Source organism: Camelus ferus, chromosome 33 (assembly GCF_009834535.1).
Source record: "Camelus ferus isolate YT-003-E chromosome 33, BCGSAC_Cfer_1.0, whole genome shotgun sequence".
Classification (NCBI taxonomy): domain Eukaryota; kingdom Metazoa; phylum Chordata; class Mammalia; order Artiodactyla; family Camelidae; genus Camelus; species Camelus ferus.
Window position 1 is genome coordinate 14,265,815 of NC_045728.1, and position 20,695 is coordinate 14,286,509.

The 20,695-nt window shown below is 43.1% G+C and overlaps 1 protein-coding gene across 4 annotated transcripts in view; it reads left to right on the plus strand.

Moving 5' to 3' along the window:
* CADM1 (cell adhesion molecule 1) overlaps positions 1 to 20,695 on the plus strand; it is a 315,991-nt gene that overhangs the window by 263,142 nt on the left and 32,154 nt on the right. For 3 of the 4 annotated variants that reach the window (XM_032472547.1, XM_032472548.1, XM_032472549.1), the window contains exons 6-8: positions 9,541 to 9,640; positions 12,757 to 12,929; positions 17,340 to 17,435. In XM_032472547.1, coding sequence (XP_032328438.1) covers positions 9,541 to 9,640; positions 12,757 to 12,929; positions 17,340 to 17,435 — 369 coding nt within the window. The remainder of the gene's footprint in view (positions 1 to 9,540; positions 9,641 to 12,756; positions 12,930 to 17,339; positions 17,436 to 20,695) is intronic. The other variant, XM_032472550.1, reaches the window with a different exon arrangement.

Sequence of the window (20,695 nt, forward strand, 5' to 3'; positions counted from 1 at the left end):
CATGGATCATTTTTTACTTTTACATGGCACCCTTTTAATAGGAGATTCTCTGTTCTTTTACCCAACGTAAGCCACACAGACATTGTATCCTTGAAACACCATTTCTCGGAAGGTACGTGGGGAAAAATGTCTTCACATAAAGGAAGATTAAGGATTACAGAGAGTTCTGTTGATCTGAATGGAGTTTAGAGTCTGGTTTGGCATCTTAAAGAAGACTCTCTGTGCTCAAGGAAGTCAGCTGATGGCCCACTACCCTCCATTCCTCCATTTCTCCAGCCCACTGCTGAAAAATTGGCGGAGTCAGCCAGAAATTCCTCAAGTAGCTTCTTCAGACACAATTGGAATCCTCTACTTCATTACCCACCAGTTTTACTGCCCTTGAACACCAGCAGCCACAGATGACGAAAAGCCTCGTGCCTCAGACGCCCAAGGCACTCAGTCACTGGTCTCTTGAGCGTTCTCAGCCCTCGGCCAGCGGTGTTGGTGGTTCAGTTCCATTCCTCCCCTAGGACCCTTCTCTCCGTAGACAAGCAGCACCATATCTTGATGGCCGTGCGAAGAGAAGAGATACTTGAATGCATGAGATTCAGCAGCCAGTCTGCATGGATGGTGAATTATTTTGGAAACCTTGTGAGGAGTAACATTAGATCATTATTTTTTAATTGTCAGCAGTTCTCAACTTTTTGGAGATCGTTGACCCCTTTAAAAATCCTTTGACAGCTGTGGAACTGGAAAAGATGAACATTCACCACATTTTCCTTCCAGTTTAGGGAGTCTATTTACCCTACACAATTTCCCTATTCCACTTTCACAAGTTTTACCAAATCCACAGATCATCTGTGTTCTTACCTCATTTAGAATGTTTCTTTAAGTCCTCTTACTGCTTTAACCTAGCCAAGCCCTATGTAAAAACACCTGTAAAATCATGAGTTTTATTTGCTATGTATAGTATAGCTAATAAACATTAAAAAGCAATATATAACTATTATTTTTTAACGTCCTTTCCTTTGCCACCTAGAAAGATTTCTTATACTCAGTGATAAACATCAGTTTATCACCAGGAAACCCTGAGCTGGTCCGTGGACCTCAGATTAAGAATCACTCTCCTCTGGGTAAAGGAGACCACCCTGGGGGCAAATCTCAACTGATAGGTAGCAGTGGTGGTAAGTGCTTCACTTAGCTCAGCCCGGCCCACTTTGCTACACAGAGGTTTATGAAAACCTCTCTCTGCCTCATTGAAGGCAGATGGATATTAATCAGACTGAGAACACGGTAAGATGACAGATAATGGATTTGAGTTCTGTATAAATTGCGTCCTTTTAAGAAATATTATTTTTTAAAAAGGAAGTGAAATTATGAAAACCTACGTTGTATGCCATTAAAACACCTCACTTTAAAAATGACAAGAAGGAGGAAGAGGGAAATGAGGGCAAGTTTTGCACTCTCTCCTCGAGACAGAGTGCTACCGTGTTGCCTAGAAGACAGGTCTTGAGCTGTAACTTGGAATCCCTTTTGTCTTGTGGATTTAAGTCCTAATTAATTGAACACAAAATTTTGCAGCATTCATTTGGTAGGACACTTATTTGTGGTGCCAGGAGAAATTGTTGTGCCCAATTATGTGAAAAATCAGCCAGATGTGTATGCTGTCATACTTTTAATAATCCTTAAGTTTTTGGTGAGTACAGATATTAATTGTGTAGTATGCATGGAAGTGATTAACATCAATGTAATTTATCATCTGGAGATTTCTGAACATAAATAAATGAGTTGTTTTGTTCAGCAAGGTGTTGACCTCTCAGAATTAGTGAATTAATGTCCCCCCCTCCCTTTTTTTTTTATTATAAATATGAAAGGCACCACAATCAGCCAAGTGTTCAGTTATTTGATTTTCTGGGGCATTAGCCGCTCTTGTTTGTGACATTTCCCTGTTGGGTGCTCGTTTGCAAGCTCATTAATAAGGTTTTCTCCTAGGACCGTTGCTGGGAACGAAGAACATACAGTAGGGCTCTTAGTTTTCTAGCTTTCATTCTGGGTCTCAGCAAGGATACGGCGGCAGCACGCAGTTAAACGTTTAAAACAGAAAATAATTATGCTCGCGAGCTGGAATTCAAAGCTCTCTTTCCTTAGATGTTAGGCAGAGAACAGTTTTGCTTTTCATGTTCTGAGCTGTGTGACCCTCAACTCTTTCTGTGTGGTTTTTACTCTTTCGAATGTATGTCGATGGAGCGTTGCTGAAATTTACAACATGGTTGATTACAGCAGAACGTGATACAATTGTAGCCCGGTTAGTGGGGCTTCAGATCTGAGCGAACACACTCTTGTCAAATAAAAGCCTGTTTAAAGGAGAGCAGTTCAGTGTCTGAGCGTTAAAAGAAAACTGTCTAAATAGCATCAAGGTGGCAACACATAGCGACATGAGCTGGGAATTCAAAGAGAAGCTGTGACCCTCAGTATGAAATTCAGATTGCCGTGCGAGGGGGAAGCCTTACTCTGGACCCAGGTGAATCCAAGGCTCTGGAATGACTGCTGTGTGTCTTTTGCTTTCCCCCATCACAGCCTCGCCCTTTAAAATGTTTTGCAAAAATCCTCCTCCAGTGAGGGTTTTGTGTGTGTGCATATCTGAAAAAAAAAAAATTAAGAGATGAGTTTTGAAAGGGAGAATGAAAACAAAGACTCTCAAAATGGGCGTTTGAATGCCTTCCCTGCTCTGCTTATCATCCGACAGTTCATCGTGTTCGTGGGTATCATTTTCAAAATGAGTTTTATTGACTCAGTGTAGCCAGGTATTTTGTAAATCCATATTCCTGTGCACCCAGGGTCTGCAGAAGGCTTGATTTTTTTTTCTTTCATTCCTTCAATTGGGGGAAATTTGGGCATTGAGGAGATGATCAAAATCTATTCTTTATCTGTGCCAAAATAAATGTTTGTCTGGTATCGATGGTGCCCTGCAGTGAAGAAGGGATAAAAACCTGGAAATTGGAAAATCTTTCCTGTTTGGAATGGAAGATAAGATAAGATAAGACACAGTTTCCAATGGCAGCACCCATATCACATTCTCTCCCCCATCAGTTCTGTTCCCAGGTTGTATTCTTCAAAGCATAATAACTGGCGTTTTCTGATTTGCCCTGTTTCTCTGTGATCTCTGGTTTTTTGTTTTTCTTTTAAAGGATGTGCTCTTCCTCCCACTCTCCCTTTCCTTTATTTTTTTAAAGTGATAAATTGAGTCTCAGGGAAGTTATTTCTGGGTTTATCATTCCTCTTGAGAAATAATCAAGGCATGGCGACCCCTTGAATCAAACTAACGTTTTAACGTATCATTTTTTGTGTTAACACAGAGTAGAGGTGGGTCTCAGTTCCTGACACTATTAACTCTACAGAGCATTGGTGAGGCATTTTGCAGTGCCAAAGGGGACAGGAGGCTGAGTACCAATACTCAAAAAACAGCGAGTTAACATTGGGCCAGATACATTGTGAGCAAGACTTGACTGACATGACTCTTGGGGAAGAAGGCCTTTGCCATCTTCCCTGCCTTCTTGATAAGAGGCGTCTTAACTAGGACTGTCTTCCCGTGTCTCACTGTCTGACCTAATGTATTTGGGAGAGATGTCTCTCTGTGGCTGTGGACGTTGAATACTATGTGGTGAAAGTAGGCTTCTCATGTGCACTCTTAATGGTTTTTAACTCAAGATCAAATGTTGATTCTGTGGAAGTTGAAGTGGTTGTGAAGCGAACACCTCAAAAATCTAAAAAAGAATGGTCCAACATCTTTTATGATTTCCTTTAAGATACCACCTTGAGATACACCCAAAAATACTAAGGAAATGTGGAATGAAATGGAAGCATGTAAATCACAACACCTGGGCTGAACCTCAGACGTGGGCAGCCGGACTGACCTTCTAAAAGAAAAAGGGAATTATGTCTTGCGATGGGGGCTTTTAAAGTGATTAAACAGGGAGGCTGTAGGACCAGTCTAATTAGGTGACTCTGATACCTTGGTAACTTACATAAACAAACTGAAACCTAATCTAGGGTCACTGGACTCCCAGGAAGTGAAGCTTAAACACAGCCAATCACAAGCAGCTAACCAGGCTTCCCAGATAAGGCAACAGCTCAAATGCTAACCAATCAAATAATTCCTTTGCTTTACGTCCACGTCTTCTCTGTAAAAGCCTTTCCCCCAGCTCTTGTTGGAGCATTTGCAGTTTGGGTTGCCCTGTTCGAATGGATGTATGCTCAAACAGACACTTGAAAATTTTAACGTGCCTGGTTTATCTTATAACTTGGCTAAGATGGATTCTGGGCTGCTTGTTGTTTTGTTTTCGTTTTTGTTTTTCTTGTAGCAGAGCCAGAAGTCCATACCCCAATATTTTCCCTGCTGTCTCATTCATTCATTCACTTGGTAAATCTGTATGGAATGCCCACTGCATGCCAAGCACTGGCACTGTTCTGGGCACCAGGGATACAAAAAAAAACAAGAAATTTTCTTCTTATAGAGCTAACGCTCTTGTGCAGGAAATCCTGCCATGAAGGCTTTCTCACCCAGCATTCACTTTCAAATTTTGAGGATTTCTCAACGATATGGAAGAGTGCTGTGTGATAGTGAGTGTGCACCCCACTTAAAAGGCACTGGAAACAACTTTCTGCCACAACATCACAGAATAAAATTTGATTCTGTTGGATAAACAGTCATTTCAATATCCACAAAACTACTTACAAGTTGCAGCAAGAGGAAATTGCATTTGACTGTGGAAAGTGGCGCGGGCTCTCTGGCCCCACGGCCGCCCCCCCAGATTTGGCTCATCCCGCTAGCAATAGCTCAGCCCTCCTCTCCAAGTGCGGCTTAAGTGCTCCGATTTATACAACAGATGCGCCAGCAGGAGGTCCTTCACCTTGCGAACAAACAAAATAAGCGGCAGTGAAAATTGTTCATGAATGAATGATGACAATGGAAAGCAAACCTTTTGCAAGATGTTCTCGTTAACTCCTCTGAGAGCTCGCTGTGACTCTGTTCTCTAACCTGCCCCAACCACCTCGTGGGACAAGACATCGCCCTCCTTCAGAGCAAAGCGGTCCTCTCTCCCCGCCATTTAGGTGGCCATGTTATAGGGGCTGATTCTTGCTTTCGGCTCCAAGAGCCCCTCCTACTCACCAGATCTCAGGGTTATCTCTGCATTGTCGTGCTCCTCCAAACTGCAGTAATCCTCCATTGATGGACAAAGATTTTCAGTCAGTGCTTCCGCAGCCGAATGCACAGGCACTGACCCAAACCATCTCCCAGCTGTTCTGATACATCTGGGGCCCCGCTGCCCTGCCTTCTCCCCAGTAGGCCTGAAACAATTAGCACTTGGTCCACAGGCATCCAGTCTCACTCTAACTGGTGTTTCAGAATATTGGGCGACATCGAAGTAAGGGCCACTGAAGCGCCTGTGTCCCACGGGCACCTGCAGGAGCAGATTTGCCCTCAGGTCCTTGGGCCGGCATGCCATCAGCACCTCAAAGAGCATTTGATGCCCACATCCCCTGATGGAGAAACTCCCAGGGAGGGAAAGTGTCAGGAGCACCTGGAATGACAGGCCTCCCCCTGCCGGAGTATCAGGGCGCCTTCCCTCTTGCTTCAGTTCTCCTCCTCTCTGGTACCTGGGAAGGGTGACACCCCAGGCAAAAGGAAACCACAAAGTCCTTTTTCAATAAGAAATGTTATTAAAGACCTGATGTGTTAGTGTGAAGAAGACTGTGACTTTTCATTTACATGGGAAAGTGACATACAGGTTCCAGCGTCTTGAGTTTCATCTTCTGAAAAGATCATAGAATGTAGTGCAAGGTCAGGCTGGCATGAAATCAATTGAAATCTGCCAGCAAGCCATTCTAACCTCTTTAAGAGTTTCCTTTTATATATATTTTTCCCTTTATAGAGCGAGCAAAGTCCATTTAAAGAGAGTCTCATCAAATCAGACTGTCTTTCTAATATTATTTTTTTAATTGGTTGCCGCTGTAGTGTGACCTAAAGCCTCCTGGTATTTAACCCTCTGTGTGACTTTGACGAATGGACAAATTTTGTCTGCTCTAGCAGTCTTGTTAAAAATCTTTCACGGGTTTTTTTTTGTTTGTTTAATTACAGTGTATTATGAAAACCTCAGATCCCTCAACCTAATTGATTGGCTGTTGGTGATGCCATCTCTATAACTAATGTTCCATGAGTGCCCAGAACGAACTATTCTTCTTATTTTTGTATAGCAGTTCCATTTTATAATGACATGAAGCCACTCTGAGTGATAAATTTCTGGGCAGTGACTGCACTTGGGTAGAAAGTGTCACCTGGCCTTGTGCCTTCCAACACCAACCAAGGCATAAAACGATCACCCAGAAAACATCCTGGGCCTTACCTCATTACTTAAAAATAAATCTTGGAGTTTGGTTCTGTTTCAGAAAAGATTCGGTGGGTTATAATATTTGATTTATGAACATAATTAAAATATAAGTGGTAAGCTCTGGGCTATTCAGTCAGCCACATGGGTTGTTCAATATTTTGACATATGCGCCTTATATTCAGGATCTTCCTGGGAAAATTGAATCCCTGGATTCTAGAGGTGCCAGTGGGGTCCCAGGGCTTCTATTGCACCTGTTGAGAATACTCGAGTTCCTCTTTCAGGGCGAAGGAGGGAGAATCGAATTTGGTTTTTAAGTTTCCTTTACCCAGAGATGGATCTTGGCACATAGACCCTCTGTTTGGCGCCTAGGCTGGGCGTGAAGATAGCTCAGCTGCCCACAGTCGAATCATATGCCTGCAAATACTGCACATGTCACCAGAGGAGGGCATTTTTCTGCATAATACAAGCAAAATTAATGTTTACCTTTCCAGCCAGCTATTAAGGTAACTGTGGCAGCTGTACCCATAAGTAGATGGTAGATGTTTCTCCAGAAACCGAAAGAGTAAATTGGGAAAATCAGTTATCAAAATTGAGGGTGTACTTCCTATGGCTCAGTATATGATTTTTTTTTAACGTAAATTCCAGGTACAGCAAGCCCTTCGCTTAGTCTTCCCAATTTATGTGAGTAATTGACAACTGGTAAATAGCCATTAGGAACGTGAAAAGCATTTAACTAAAACAAGCTCAGTGGTACTGAAAAGGCAGGGCGGATAGATTTTCAGCACTGTCTTTATTATTAATGGAAGTTGAGCATGAAAAAACCCTTAGTGAGCTGTGCTGAAAAATACACTCTCTCTGTTTGCTTGTAAATTACACAAAGAAAAAAAAGGACCAAAAAAAAACCTTCTACATAGACCAGCAAGCATTCTGCTTCCCCTTAGTTAATGGGTCAAAGTCAGCAGTGCATGGAAAATGCAGACCTTCCGTGGATCAGAGATTAACCTATAAGCAAATGTTACATTTCAGCCCAAATCTGGGGCTTTAAATTTAGCCTCGCCCAGAACGGTTCCCTGGGTAAGAGCGACAGAGGTTCCACTCACCAGGAACTCCTAAGTGCTGCTTTTTCTGGGTAGGAACTCTAAGGGAGCCGGTGTTTTGTTGTCTGTATTTTCAGTGGCATAACCTTTACCTATTATTTATGTATTTATTTATTTTGTACCTTTTGGGGTATCTTTTAAACTTTACCAACTAGCTCTGTGTGCATGTGTGTTATACCACCCAAAAAAAAAAAAAAAAAAAAACCAGACCCGCGAATGTCACCCAGTGGTTGTATTCAGCCAACGAGAGCGTCTGCAGCTCTAGGCCAGCAGCCAGCTCTCATGCAAGATCATCCTGTCTACCCTTTACGAGCGTCTCTGCCTCTTTTTAACGACCTCCTTCCCAACCCAGTTATCAGTATCTGGAGACCCCCACGCCATCTTGCTGTTAGACATTTCCTTTGTCCACAAGTCCAAGAATAGAACCGTGTTACTTGCAGGGGTCAGCTGGAGCTGTCGGGCCTGTTAACTTATGTTCTCTGGCAAGTGACTTAACTCCTTAGAAAGCATCACCAATTCAGTGTGCAGTGCACACTGATGTGCAAGAAGCCTCTCTTAAAAGGTTTTGAATGCCACGTGGTTTTCAGAGACATAAGAGGAAGCTCCAGTGCTAGGAACACGACTATAAAAATACATCCAGAAAGCAGCTGTCCCTAGAGAGGACCTTGTGCAACTTATTTGGCAGTGTACAGGTTGAGATCGCTGAGCCCTGCCGAATTGCTTTTTGCTCTGTTATTCCGTGGCGTGAATCCGTATCGCTCTTTGCTCACTTTTTCCATAGGGTGAATATATTTAATGAACTAACCATTGCTTGTGAAAGGCCAAGGGGCTATTGTTTAGGGGGTGGGATTGTCCGAGAAAGTAAAGTTATGGAAATTATTTTGACCTTTCAGCCAACTGACGTCCTGCCCTTTCACCTTTATTACCTCTTGGGTACCTTTCCAAAAAATATACATTTACAGAGCCGCAGAATTAACTGAGAAAACTGATTTAGGGACTGATAGCTTGTTAATTCAGCAGAGGAGAAAAAAAAAAATCTCCCAATTCCACTGAGGTTTTATTTGTAAATGTATTTGTGTGTGCATCTTAGTTAATTCCAGCACCCCAACCCCTGTACCTCCTAGCCTTCCTCTTTCATTCCCACACCCCCACAAACTCACAAACACAGTTTTTAAATAGTGGAAATAAGATCTCCATCACTAAGATATTCACTTACACTGAGGAATACATCACTTAGGAATACCTAAGTACTTTGCTGCATTAGGAAGCCATACTTGGTATTCTTGGTTTTAATTATGAATTGCCATTGGGAAATGTGGTTTTGAATCAGAAATCCCTCCCGACGTACATTTCATGGGGCTGTCTCTCTTTATGTTATCTCTGTGACCTTGGACGACCTACATCATTCTCTGGGTCCCAATGTTCTCATCCTTATAACTAGGCTCCTTCCACCACCAGTGATGATTGCGACGATAGTCGGCTCTCAGTAACTGTCAGTTTCCTTCCTTCCTTCTTCTATGTTTACGTTTTGACATCATGGAGTTTCATTAAAGGCATCCAGAACCTCCCAGTTCTTTATTCTTAGAGCCATTTGAGTGGAATTCAGGAGTTTTGCCTCTCCCACTGGAACACAAGAGCACAGAAGAGGCAAACAATATGCAGTGTCACAACATATTGTCACATAGTAGTATAGGATCTGTGATAAAATGTATCAATTCTGAGCACCACATATATCTGTGGCTTCACCTCAGCATGAAGGCAAATGAGTTTCCTTTAGCTTGAGTGAGTCTGGAGATAAACTTCAATGTAACAAAATGTATTTCACAGGAAATGTTTGATGTGGCACAGTTGGCTTATGAATCTCTTATCTGTTCGTGGTTCGCTCCTTAGAGTTATTAGTCAATTTAATTTGAGCAAATGCCAGGATTACTAACTAATTAGAAGGATGTTACTGAAGGCAGGAGGATGGGGGGAGAGTGAGTGCTGCCGGTGTGGGGTTTGTGACAGCGCGTGTGTCTGGTTCTGCCTGATGATATCATTTGCTAAACATTATACTTTGTGTTGTTGTCACACAGATAAGCCGCAAGTGCATATTCAGATGACTTATCCTCTACAAGGCCTAACCCGGGAAGGGGACGCGCTTGAGTTAACATGTGAAGCCATCGGGAAGCCCCAGTAAGTTCCGAAGGCCAAGGTTGGCAGAGGGTCGTGAGCAGTAAATGTCACAACGCAGAGATGTGCGTTCACAACTCATTGGCTTGTCACCTGTCTCCTGCTGTCAAGGATGGAAGCGCTTTCAGGAAATAAAAGAATATCCCGTGAAAAGGGAAACGAATAATCTCTGGTCCTTAAGGGTGAGGATCAGGAGAAAAATGAAATGCCAGCTCAGACTGAAATCTCAGCTAATTCTATTTTATTATCATCAACATGATTGTCAGCACTGTTTTCTCTCACACACACAAAATAATCCTAATAAATTTTTAGCGGGCCCATAGTCTAATGATATATCTGCTACCTTCTGTGTTAATGTCTAAGCTGCTGGAAAGATGGTTTTCAGGCTTAAATTAAGCCACTGTGTTTAGGGCCAGCTGTAGGCCAATGAATTTGCCCTGACTTTCATTTTTCCTCTTCTCTCAAGGAAAAGTGACTCCTAGAAATATTTTCATTAGTAAGGAATGGTTCTGGAATTTTTCTCAAGGAACATATACATACTACTGCATAAGAGAAAAGAACTAACTCTTATTTTATTGGAACACTCTTATTTTATTGACAAGTATGAAAAAGCTAATTCACTTGCTCCTGCTAAATGAATGAAAGCGAATTAGGGAAACCACATATGTTATCTCCATAAGACAGCGCCCAAGCCACGTGGTGGTACCACGTTAGCTATTACTCAGTTTAGTTTGGGGAGGAAGAGGGAATCCTTTCATCTTCCTAATATGAGTGAAAAGTGTTTTTACCTGTTTCTGAGGGAAAAAAACAATCCGTGGACTCATCACATGGAACCACAGGTCCATGTGGGCATTGGGAGCGCTCAGACTCCTAGTGGCCCCAACAAAAAACAGCATTGAGCTCCCTCTGCTGTCCCTGTACTGTGATTTTTTTTTCCCCTCTCAGAGTTTTGCTAACCAGCATCCTTATCACAGTTTTCATACAAGGACCCCGGAGCATCTTAACAAAGCTTCCCCAAAGTCTTTGGAAAGAATTCTCCCTATTACAGCTAAGCGATGCTCGGTGATGGGGAACACAGAGCCGCAGGGAGCCTGGCTGCCGTGGGCTCTCTTCCCACGTCAGCCCTCCCTACTTTGTGCGCACTTCTCCAGGGGCAAGAATTTGCTTCTCTCTATAATAACCGTTCAGAGCTGTAAAGATCACCTTTGGGAAGGAGGAGGTGGTCTCGGTTCTGATTTGCTTTTCCTCGGGTGTTTCCAAGTGACTTGATTTTAAGCGCTTCCAGCTTTAGCAGAGCCGTCTTCTCTTTTGAACTCTGCAAAAGACTCAGCTCTTTCTTTGTGTAACCTGTTTGAATTCCACCCCTGTTAGCCTCTTTCCTTCAAAACAATCCGGTGGCAAAAAAAAACCTGTCGCCATCCCCTTGCCACATGCAATAGCACATTCAGCCACGTTAACCACATTTACAGACTGTGGCTTGCTAACCTGTAGTTTGTTTCCGTGCTTTTTTTTTTCCCTCTGAAGAAGGTACTGTGTTCAATTGAATGTGCTGTAGGGCCAGTAAATTACATGTTTCCTTCAGGACATTTATGCCAGAGAGAGTGTTTGTTCCTCTCAAATAGGACCGGGTCCCTGGTTGTATGAGCAACACGTGGTACTCGGCCTTCTAGCATATCACCTATTTATTTTCTCAAGAAATTGCATACAATAAAAATGGTAATTTAACATGCCATTAAATGTGGTGAATATTCTCTGCACTTACCCCACTGATGGTTTCAGCTGTCAAGCGGCAGGACCAGAGGTCTGACGGCCTTTGGTCCTATTAGCCATTGCCTACAAGGTGGACATTTGCAGGACTAATTTTTAAATAATTTACTGGGTTGTGACAAACCCATGTGTAATTAAAGAAAAATTGTGACTTCACATCCCATTTGAAAACTGGAATGCTACTTGACAGGGCTCTGTTGAGTATCCGTTCTTTATTGAAGTAGGGGTCTTGGGTCACAACACGGTTCCTAAAGGAAGCTACTTTTACGCTGGCATCTCTGTGGCCCTTTCTTTCAAAAGGAAATGTTCAGGCCTAGTCCTAGGTGGCCTCGATTCCATAGTGGATTGAAGGAGCCGCCCTGAAGAGCTGAAATTAGAAATTCAGTGAGTTTGAAAAGATCCTGTGTGTGGCATGCAGTTTGGGCACTGGAGCATCTTATGAAATTCACTTTTTCCTGATGGATACAAACATGGCCTTTAAATCACTAAAACAAACTCCTTTCTGATAAGCAAGTGCCGTAGGACCCTAGAAGTCCACGTGGAGGTGCAGTCCCTCCACAGCCATTACCCTGAGAGCTGGTCCCTCGAACTGAGGGCCGGCAGGTGCACACACAGGGGAGATGGGGAATGGCCTACAGACCTTGGAGAGACAGGGAAGGAAGGCATTTTGCCAAGGAACATATAGATTAAGTGGGTTGGGGCATCAGAGGATACGGTGGCATCTTGAGCTGGAAGAGGTGGGGTTATGGGTAAGGGATAAGGGGAGAGGAAGTGATTGCATCTTTCCAGAATGAAAAGAGGTGATTTTTCAAACAGCAGAGGCCAGAGAAAGCACTATTCAGATGTAAAGTCCATTCCTTTTTTGCAAAACTTGAAATCCACTTAAATATCACAAGTGGCTTTCTAAGCAAGGATCTTGGTGTGTTAGTAACCATGAGATTAATGCATGAATCACTAGCCAAGGATTTGATTTTTTCCCCCTAATTAATGAGATGATTAACAATAGGTGAGCTCTGTCCTGTCTGAATTGGTGTGAAGCCACACAGCAGGGCATAAAAATAGGGCACATTGGTTTATTTGCTGATTTGTTGAAGATGAATTGGAAATAATGAGATTCCTGCTTGTGGTCTGTTGAAAGTTTTTCAACACCTGATAATTTTTTTTAATGATATTCCAAACAGATTTGTGGCGCCTTCACAGTTGTAATTCTGTGAACTTAAAATATCTCCAGTCGGTCCTCTTTAATTGTGTCACCCTGCATGTGATTCATTTACTGCGTGGTTGAGAAGTTTGACGCAGACGTCTTGGTGGGAAATAATAATGCTGCCGATCTCTCTCCCTCTCCTCTGCAGGCCGTTGATGGTAACTTGGGTGAGAGTCGATGATGAAATGCCTCAACACGCCGTCCTGTCGGGGCCTAACCTGTTCATCAATAACCTAAACAAAACAGATAATGGTACCTACCGCTGCGAGGCTTCCAACATAGTGGGGAAAGCTCATTCGGATTATATGCTGTATGTATACGGTACGTGAGAAGGTGAAGCCCTCTTCCATTCAGCTCATTCACAATGTAGCTGCTGCTGGTGATTCATGCCCAGAGCTTTTGGTCAAGTTGAAAACCAAAAAACCAGTTTGTTTCCTCCAGCGATGAAACGAGCCTGGCCTGAGGTGGCGTTCAGCACCTCCACCCGGAGGACAGCGCCTTTCCTTCTCACCGTCTAGTCGTGGGGATTCCCCACGAGATCCCATGCTCTGCTCACGCTGAGTAGGGCAGCTCTGTCCTCAAGCCCCGGCTATGGAGATTATGTGAGAAATAATGACTGCGAAATTCCGCCTTACCAATTAGTGGCTTTTCAGCTCAGAAAGTCTATCCCCAGTGGTATTTCCGATGATACCTGGGCCAGCCTTTCTCCTGCTTTGATGAGCAGAACTATCCTATTTTCAGCATGAAGCTATTACATTCCAGATGTTGCAAGCCAGTAAATACTTGGAAAAAATATAACATCCTTGGTAGCTACGTTAAGCACCTCTAGCTGCTGCTTTAGACAAAAGGGTTTTTTTAATTTTATTTGTCTGTTTTCCTGGTATCTTTTTACAGATTATTAAAGCACATTATCATGAATTGCACTCTCTTATCAACAGATATGTATTGTGCATCTATTTGGGCCAGCCATTTTAAACTTACTTCCCATTTGTAGCATACTGTCAATTTTGTGTCTGGTAAATATTCTCTATTTAGTGGAGGGGTGCACTGCCTCTGTAGCCTTACGATGATAAATTGAGTCTCTTCTGTCCAATTGAATCTCTTAGTTAGTTTCACGCCAGGAAAAATAGTCATGAGCTGACATGACACAGAATGAGTAACTCGAGGCATGATAGTTTCAGTATCTTGTAAATCTTATGAACGTGTGTGCATTTCTTTCCTCATGTTAGCAGTGTAAATGATCCAAGTATAATTGTATGTGACTCTGCACATATATATATACACACATAAACGTATACATGGGGTACTTATACCATAACATCTTAGAACCTGGCCACTTTCCCTGTGAAAAATACAGGAATAGCAATTTTACTGATGAAATGGAAACATGCTTTATACCATATCTATGTGGATATGAAAATATAATCCTTAGCCTATACCTGGGTTTTACTTTTCCTTAGCATAATGCAAAATTAAAGGCTCACATCTAATCACTTTGTGTGTAGACATCTGAGGTGTGTTCTTTGCACACTTCCCATGTCATCTGTGGTCTACACATAATAGCAATCATTCTCCCCAGTTGCTAAGGAGATCAGAGTGAGGGAATGGCCATCTGTGTAGGTGCGAGGAGGTGCTGCGTGCCCCGTTCTCAGCCCTTTTGCTCCTACGTCCCTCCTGCTCTCTTAACATCAGGGTTTGAGTTCCATGTGAGGCCCCTACATTGCTATTATCCAAGTTTACAGACTTCCATTCAGCGCTTTTTACAAATGGCAGATTATAAAAAGCAGTGACAAATTTCTGCCAGTCTATTATATGCTTCCTTGATTCAGAAAGCTAAGTTACCTGGAAAAACAATTTTGATTTGTTGTAACTCCTGGTCTGACATCTCAAGATGAGAAACATTTTGTGGATTTGATGGACAGATATATTTGAATAATTTTGGATCCTAGCTTCTGGCTAGCATCTACTGAGGGCTTGCTCACTTCATTCCATGCATGATCTCCTCTCATCTCCATGAGGCAAGCATTATCATCAGCCCATTTTACAGATGACAGAAGGAAGCTTAGAAAGGTCCCAAGTTCCCAAGGTTACTAAATACGTTCCAGAGCCAAGATACTTTGACTTCAGAATCTACAGAGAAAGGTGTGTCTTTCTCTTGTAGTTCCTTTTCTTTTCATTGCTTCTCCATAGAACAGTTCCCTCCAATATAAGACTGTTCTTTTGGAATTAACTCACGGGGCCACTGTGCATTATTTGAAAGCCAAGAAACATGTGCATACACATATCTCCCCAACCCAAGATGGTGCGCTGTGCCTGGTAGGGGTTTGCTGGATCCACGATATACAGCCTCGCTCCCTTGATCTGTGTTAGCAGTAATGCTTGGGATGGCAGGCTAGACTACTAACCTGAGGTTTTGCTAGTCTATTGATAAAATATTCTCACAATTTGAGAAGGTGGTGAGTAGGATTTCTTTTCAAAGCCAATTCATTAGACTTCAGCAGCAGCTTTCAAAGTTCTTTACGAACTAAGAGTTAACATGCCTTTAAAATGTTTAATTTCTCTGGAAGTAACTTCTATACTTGGGGAATCTCTGGTTAGTGCCTGAGCCCCCGTTGGTTTTGTTCTTTTAGCCTCTGTGTCAAACACAGCTTATGAGCTCTGACTCTTATTTTCTTAACTGGCGACCTCACATGACTCTTATTGCTAGAAATGATCTAAGCATTGAGGTTCTACCTGGTAACAAAATCTAATTCATTTAGTTCACTTGAGCCACATGTGAAGGACAAGATAAGCTGGTAGTGATGAAAATAATTGAAAGTCTGTGATTTTCACAAAACGAAAGGGACTAGTGACCTTTTTCCTGCAGTCTCTGCCCTGGTTAGTCTCCCCCTTATTCATCATCATAATTTCAAATCATCTTCACGTGCACTTTGATGGTATCGTGGACATCACACAGTTTGGCCCAATACTTAGAAATTGGTACAGAAATGGCATTATAGTGTATCAGGGGAAGTCTCCCAGGTCCAGACATTCCTTTTCAGTGATAAGGATTGTAAGTGAACCAGAATAGAAAAACCACACTAGTGGCCCATGTGCTGAGCAGCAGCCTCATTCCTGGGGACCACTGAGCTGGGGAGTGGAGGGAGCGGGATGTCTTCAGGGGCCAGTGCCATCGCTCACCTGTGTCCCCACCTGCAGCAAGCCTGCTTCCCCACCTGTGGCCTCCATAAAATGGTATCCAAGGAGCAAGACGGGAGCATACTGCCCATTCTTCATCAAAAAAGAGAGTTTGAACTTACTAATTTAATCACATCTACTTCTTGGAGGAGAATAAGATTTTTTTTTTAATGGATTCCGTTTTGGACTCATGGGTGAGGCTGCTTTAAATAGTAGTTTAAACTGCTTACATCCCCAGCTTAAATCAAGAGTCTCCCCAAAAAGAGACCAGTTTGCTGTTGATTTTTCCCTATCAAATGCATACAATTGTATATGGGTAAGAGAAGTTTGTGGGGAAAATTCAAAACTCAGATTACTGATCAGTGGTAGGAATCTTTTAAGCAGACCTTATCCACCAAGCTCCAGTGAATAATGTCGTAAACTTCCCGGAAGCTGTGCCAAACCCAATAAAGGTACAGTGTATAATTAAAGTTTGGATGTATTAATTAGACAATCTGAGAGCTCACTTGGAGATAAAAGGACACCAGATGTGTCAGGGAGAAAAAGTTGATGTGCTTTAGACAAAATTTAAAATCAAAAGCCTTCAAATCATCGTATGCTGCATTGTAGCAGAATGATTGCTTAGTTCAAAGTCTTGCTGACAGTTCAACACATTCAGTTTGATCATTTGGGCTTAGGATTTTTTTTTCCCTCTTTCATATTTGCCTTCCCTTTTCCCCCCAATAATTTTTGAGATGAGAGAAGAATATACAGTGTATCCTACACACCTGACAGAAGGTTCCCTATCGGATTCCTGGCTTTGAGGGTCAAGCCTGGTTTCTATTTAGTTCTCTGGTTTACAAGATGGAAAACGTTCCTTCAGTTTTATCACTGTCATCCGCCTAGGTCAGGCTTGAGCAAAGGCAACTAACTCATTAATATTTATAAGTTGTACAATTTATTGACTTTTAAAAACGAAAATCTCAGTAAAATCTCACATGCCTGGAACTTGATATTTAGCGGTGACATTCTCTCTTCTTTGTATTTATTACAAGTATAGAAGTAGTTTTACTTCCTGCTGGGATGTATTGATGGAGAATAATGAAGTTAACAGTCAGAGAGCAAGAGGCAAGAGCACTTTCTTCCTTGGCTGATAGGAGCCCTTTAGATAGAGCAGCGCCATCTCCTCTCTCCCACCGGTAAACATATAAAACAGAGTGACAACCATCATACCCTCTCGGGTGCCGAGTTGGTCTAACCTCACCTTTGAAATCGCATGGGGGTGGGGGCGTGTCCCATGTGTTGGTTTTTCCTCGCTTCTCTACATCTCCCCATCCCTAATTCACTTCGTTAATACAGACCTCCTTTCTTCTTTTCTTAGCTCTTCCAAATAAGGCTTGGGGGTAGAACTACAAGACATAAACCTTTGTTGAGTAGGGGGAGAGAAAACTTTTGGTTTTAAAGAGGGAACTCATCAAACAAACATCTCAGTGTCTTCATGCCTCTGTTTCGTCATTACTGCTCATTGTTGTGTTCAGCATTGTGGGTTTGATTTTCCTTTTTTTTTTTATCCAGATCCCCCCACAACTATCCCTCCTCCCACAACAACCACCACCACCACCACCACCACCACCACCACCACCTCCACCACCATCCTTACCATCATCACAGGTATGGTACCTTCATTGCCATTGGAAATGTCCTGAATGTGTATTGTCTTTCTGGTATGTATGAGAAGGGAGCCTAAGAAGTTCCCTTTGAGTCTTTGGACTTTCATTGTTCCTTTATTTCGGAACTTCAAAGACATTAGGTACTATGTTCTCCCGTTGAACTGAGGGGCCTCAGAAAACCTTTAACATCCAAACATTTAAGAGTAGAGCAGATATTTTGCAGAATTCTTTGGTTAGCATCCCCATTCAAAGCAAAATGTTAGAGAAAATGGCAGCCCGGCTGTTAGACACACGTGGATAGCTCATGCTTAGTCGTGGTTGACAAAATGGTAAGTATTCTGGCTTTGGAGCTTCTCCTTGTCTGAATTTCATCTTGATCCACATGAAGGAAAATACACACCCTTCCACAGGCCCGCATGGGCCGTGTTCCTAAGTGCATCCTCCTTCCAGCCCCGGAGAGTCCTTGCTGACAGCGTGTTGCCTGGGTCGTCACAGGAGATCGGACAGAATCACTGCCTTTTCCATGCCAGGCACCCACATACTCCTCGCAGCCCTCAGTTAAAGGTTGGAGGAGTGGGAGAGGCAGCCACAGTGGTTGTAACTCTGTGGGTTACCTCTTTGGACTGTCTGAAACTCTTATTATGCAAAATGAGTTTCAGCGTCTCCTATTTCTGACCATCACTGAGGGAGGAGGCGTGCCCTCCAGCCCCTCCCTGGTACCCAGCAGCTCTCCTATTGCTTGATGTTGCTTGTCCGGGAGCCTTGGAGTTTTCTCTGCCTCCCGAGGTGGGGAAGATCATGGCTGCATCATGTCAACTAGATTGCAAGGTTTCCTTAGGTAAGGCCTTGCCCATCCACTGTCTATAGGTGCCCTACCACAGAAACACAAAAAAGTAATTATTCAATGAGAAAAAAAATCTAAAAAATAACTTCCGTTTTATCTTGTTATCGCCCGCGACTGCAAGGTCCCTCTGAGCCATGTGCCATAGTGTGCAGTCCCATCACTGGACTTCTTTAAAAGCACCGCGTATTTGACTCATCATTACCCTCTTTACCACCCTCTTTACCACCCTCGACACAGCAGCCATCCTTTACGCTGATTTTCTGGGGCACGAGTGTTCACAGGAGGCAGGAAGATAGTCGCGACGTGAATTCAGAGCGTTCAGTGAAAGAGCAGGCCTCGTCAGTCCCTGAAGCAGAGCAACAGATTGTCTGATTTCAGTTCTCCTCACCTTTCTAGCCATGACAGTGGAACCAAGAGGCCTATTGAGTAAGCTGCTAGCGGGGGTTGCTCTGAATGGTGTTTGTGCAAACATCAGTGCCTGCACTTCATTTAAAACCTTCTGAAAATCCATCAGTTGGTCTGTGTGTCTCTAAACTCAGCTCCATCCAGGCTGCTTCCTGAAGTCTTGTCTGTGTGTATTTCCGGTTTAGTTTTCTGTTAGTTCCTCCCGCTTCGTAAGTAAACTCGGTTTGTTAGTGTCGACTCCTCCCACTTTCTGTATCGTTAATGAGCACAGCGAAGATGCTGCTTCCTCACGCTGATGTCCAGAGCAACCACACTCACAGCTGTCCAGGCCACGAACCAGGGATTTACCTTTCAGGATGTCTTCTGTCTTATTCAGGTGGTATAACAAATTAGGCTTGAGCTCCTGTTACCGGGTTTCCGAAAAGTTTCCTGTGAATGTTCCTTTGAAGGTCAGTGTAAATTACATCCCCCACTCACCACTGCCCTGCACATGCAAACCCTCTAAGAAAACCCTTCAGTAGTCTGTTTTGTCTTTGCAGAAGTTGCCCGGGTGTGAGCCTGACTTTATTACCTCTCCTTGTGGAAGGTTCCATCTGTGCAGCTCGCTAGCCAGGTTTCCACTTGAAGCCAGTCGAGCCCTTTATTCATTCGATATAAAATGCCACGTTTCTCTTTAATACGGAACAGCACTTTTCATTTTGGCTGGCCTCTCACTAGCTTAGGTTGTTTTTTTTTTTTTTTAAGGACCTTTCTTAACACTTCCTGACCTCATCCCCCTTCACAGTCAATCTCAGCAGCTCAGCAGAGGCGCCTCAGTTCACAGCTCTTAATCTTTCACTCCAGACTAAAGCTAATCTCGTGTCCTCCAACAGCTACGCCTCACTGTTATCAGAGTTCCGACCGCGGAGACTCGGTTTAAGAGGAAATTATAAAAACAAACAGTGCTATATTTCTGTCCACACCACAGATACATCTGTAGGGACTTGTCTGCCCCTATTTCTCTCCTCCTGGCATCTCAGCTCAAGGTAATGTGAGATGATCTCATGGATGCCCTTTGGCCTCTTGATGTGAGCTGTCGAACCCTCTCGACACCCAGAATGCATTTGCAGTGATGAACGCCCAGATTCTCACTGGCACACCCAACAGTAGTTAAACTGAAATTGCCCCCGAAACAACCTTGTCCAATCCGTTGCCTTAATGGATGTGATCTTCCAGGCTTACTGTGTCTTAACAAGCCGTCTTATATATATTTATCTTGCCCAGAAAGTACACTTGTAGAATTTAACATTTGCTCCTTTCTTCAAACAGATTAAAGGTTATGGAGCTGAATGATTCTGTGTCCCAATTTAAAGGTCCAGGCTATCCCCTGGATTTAGATTGGCTCCTAAAAACTCCTCCAGACTGCATCTTGACAAATGGAGAGCTAAATTAATTTCCGCTCTTATTCTCTCTTGTACTTGTAGTGTTTGGTACATTACAGCCACCATTAGCCTTAAAAGCTTCAACAGCTAAATCTAGTGACAGTAACGTAGAGCCCAAGCTTAAAAAAAAAGAGAGAGAGAGAAAGAGGAAGTCCACAGTCATCTATTTCTTTTCTCCCAGTCAAATACAGTAACTGAAACCCATTCCCTAGGTCAGAATTTCATTACCAGAACAATGAACAAATGCAATAGAAAAATATTTTTAAACTCGGAGAGTCATAGTTGATTTCTGATTTCTCTGGAAGGAAGTGTTCCAGTGCTATCTTTTATCTTCCATAACCAGAATAATCGAATTGTTCCCCCTGTTAGGGAGGCAGGCCTTCATTGAGTTCCAAGCCACCCGACTCCTTCCAAACATGTTAAACTTTATCCTGGGGACCCTTGAAAAAGAGGAATTGTAAGCCCTGTCGGACTCAACGCTCCCCATCCAGAATCACAGACAGTGGTGGGTGGGCAGGGCAGGGCATCTCTGTGTCCCATCCATTCTGCGTGGGGAGGTGTCCTGACTTACACGTGAAGGCTACATCTAGA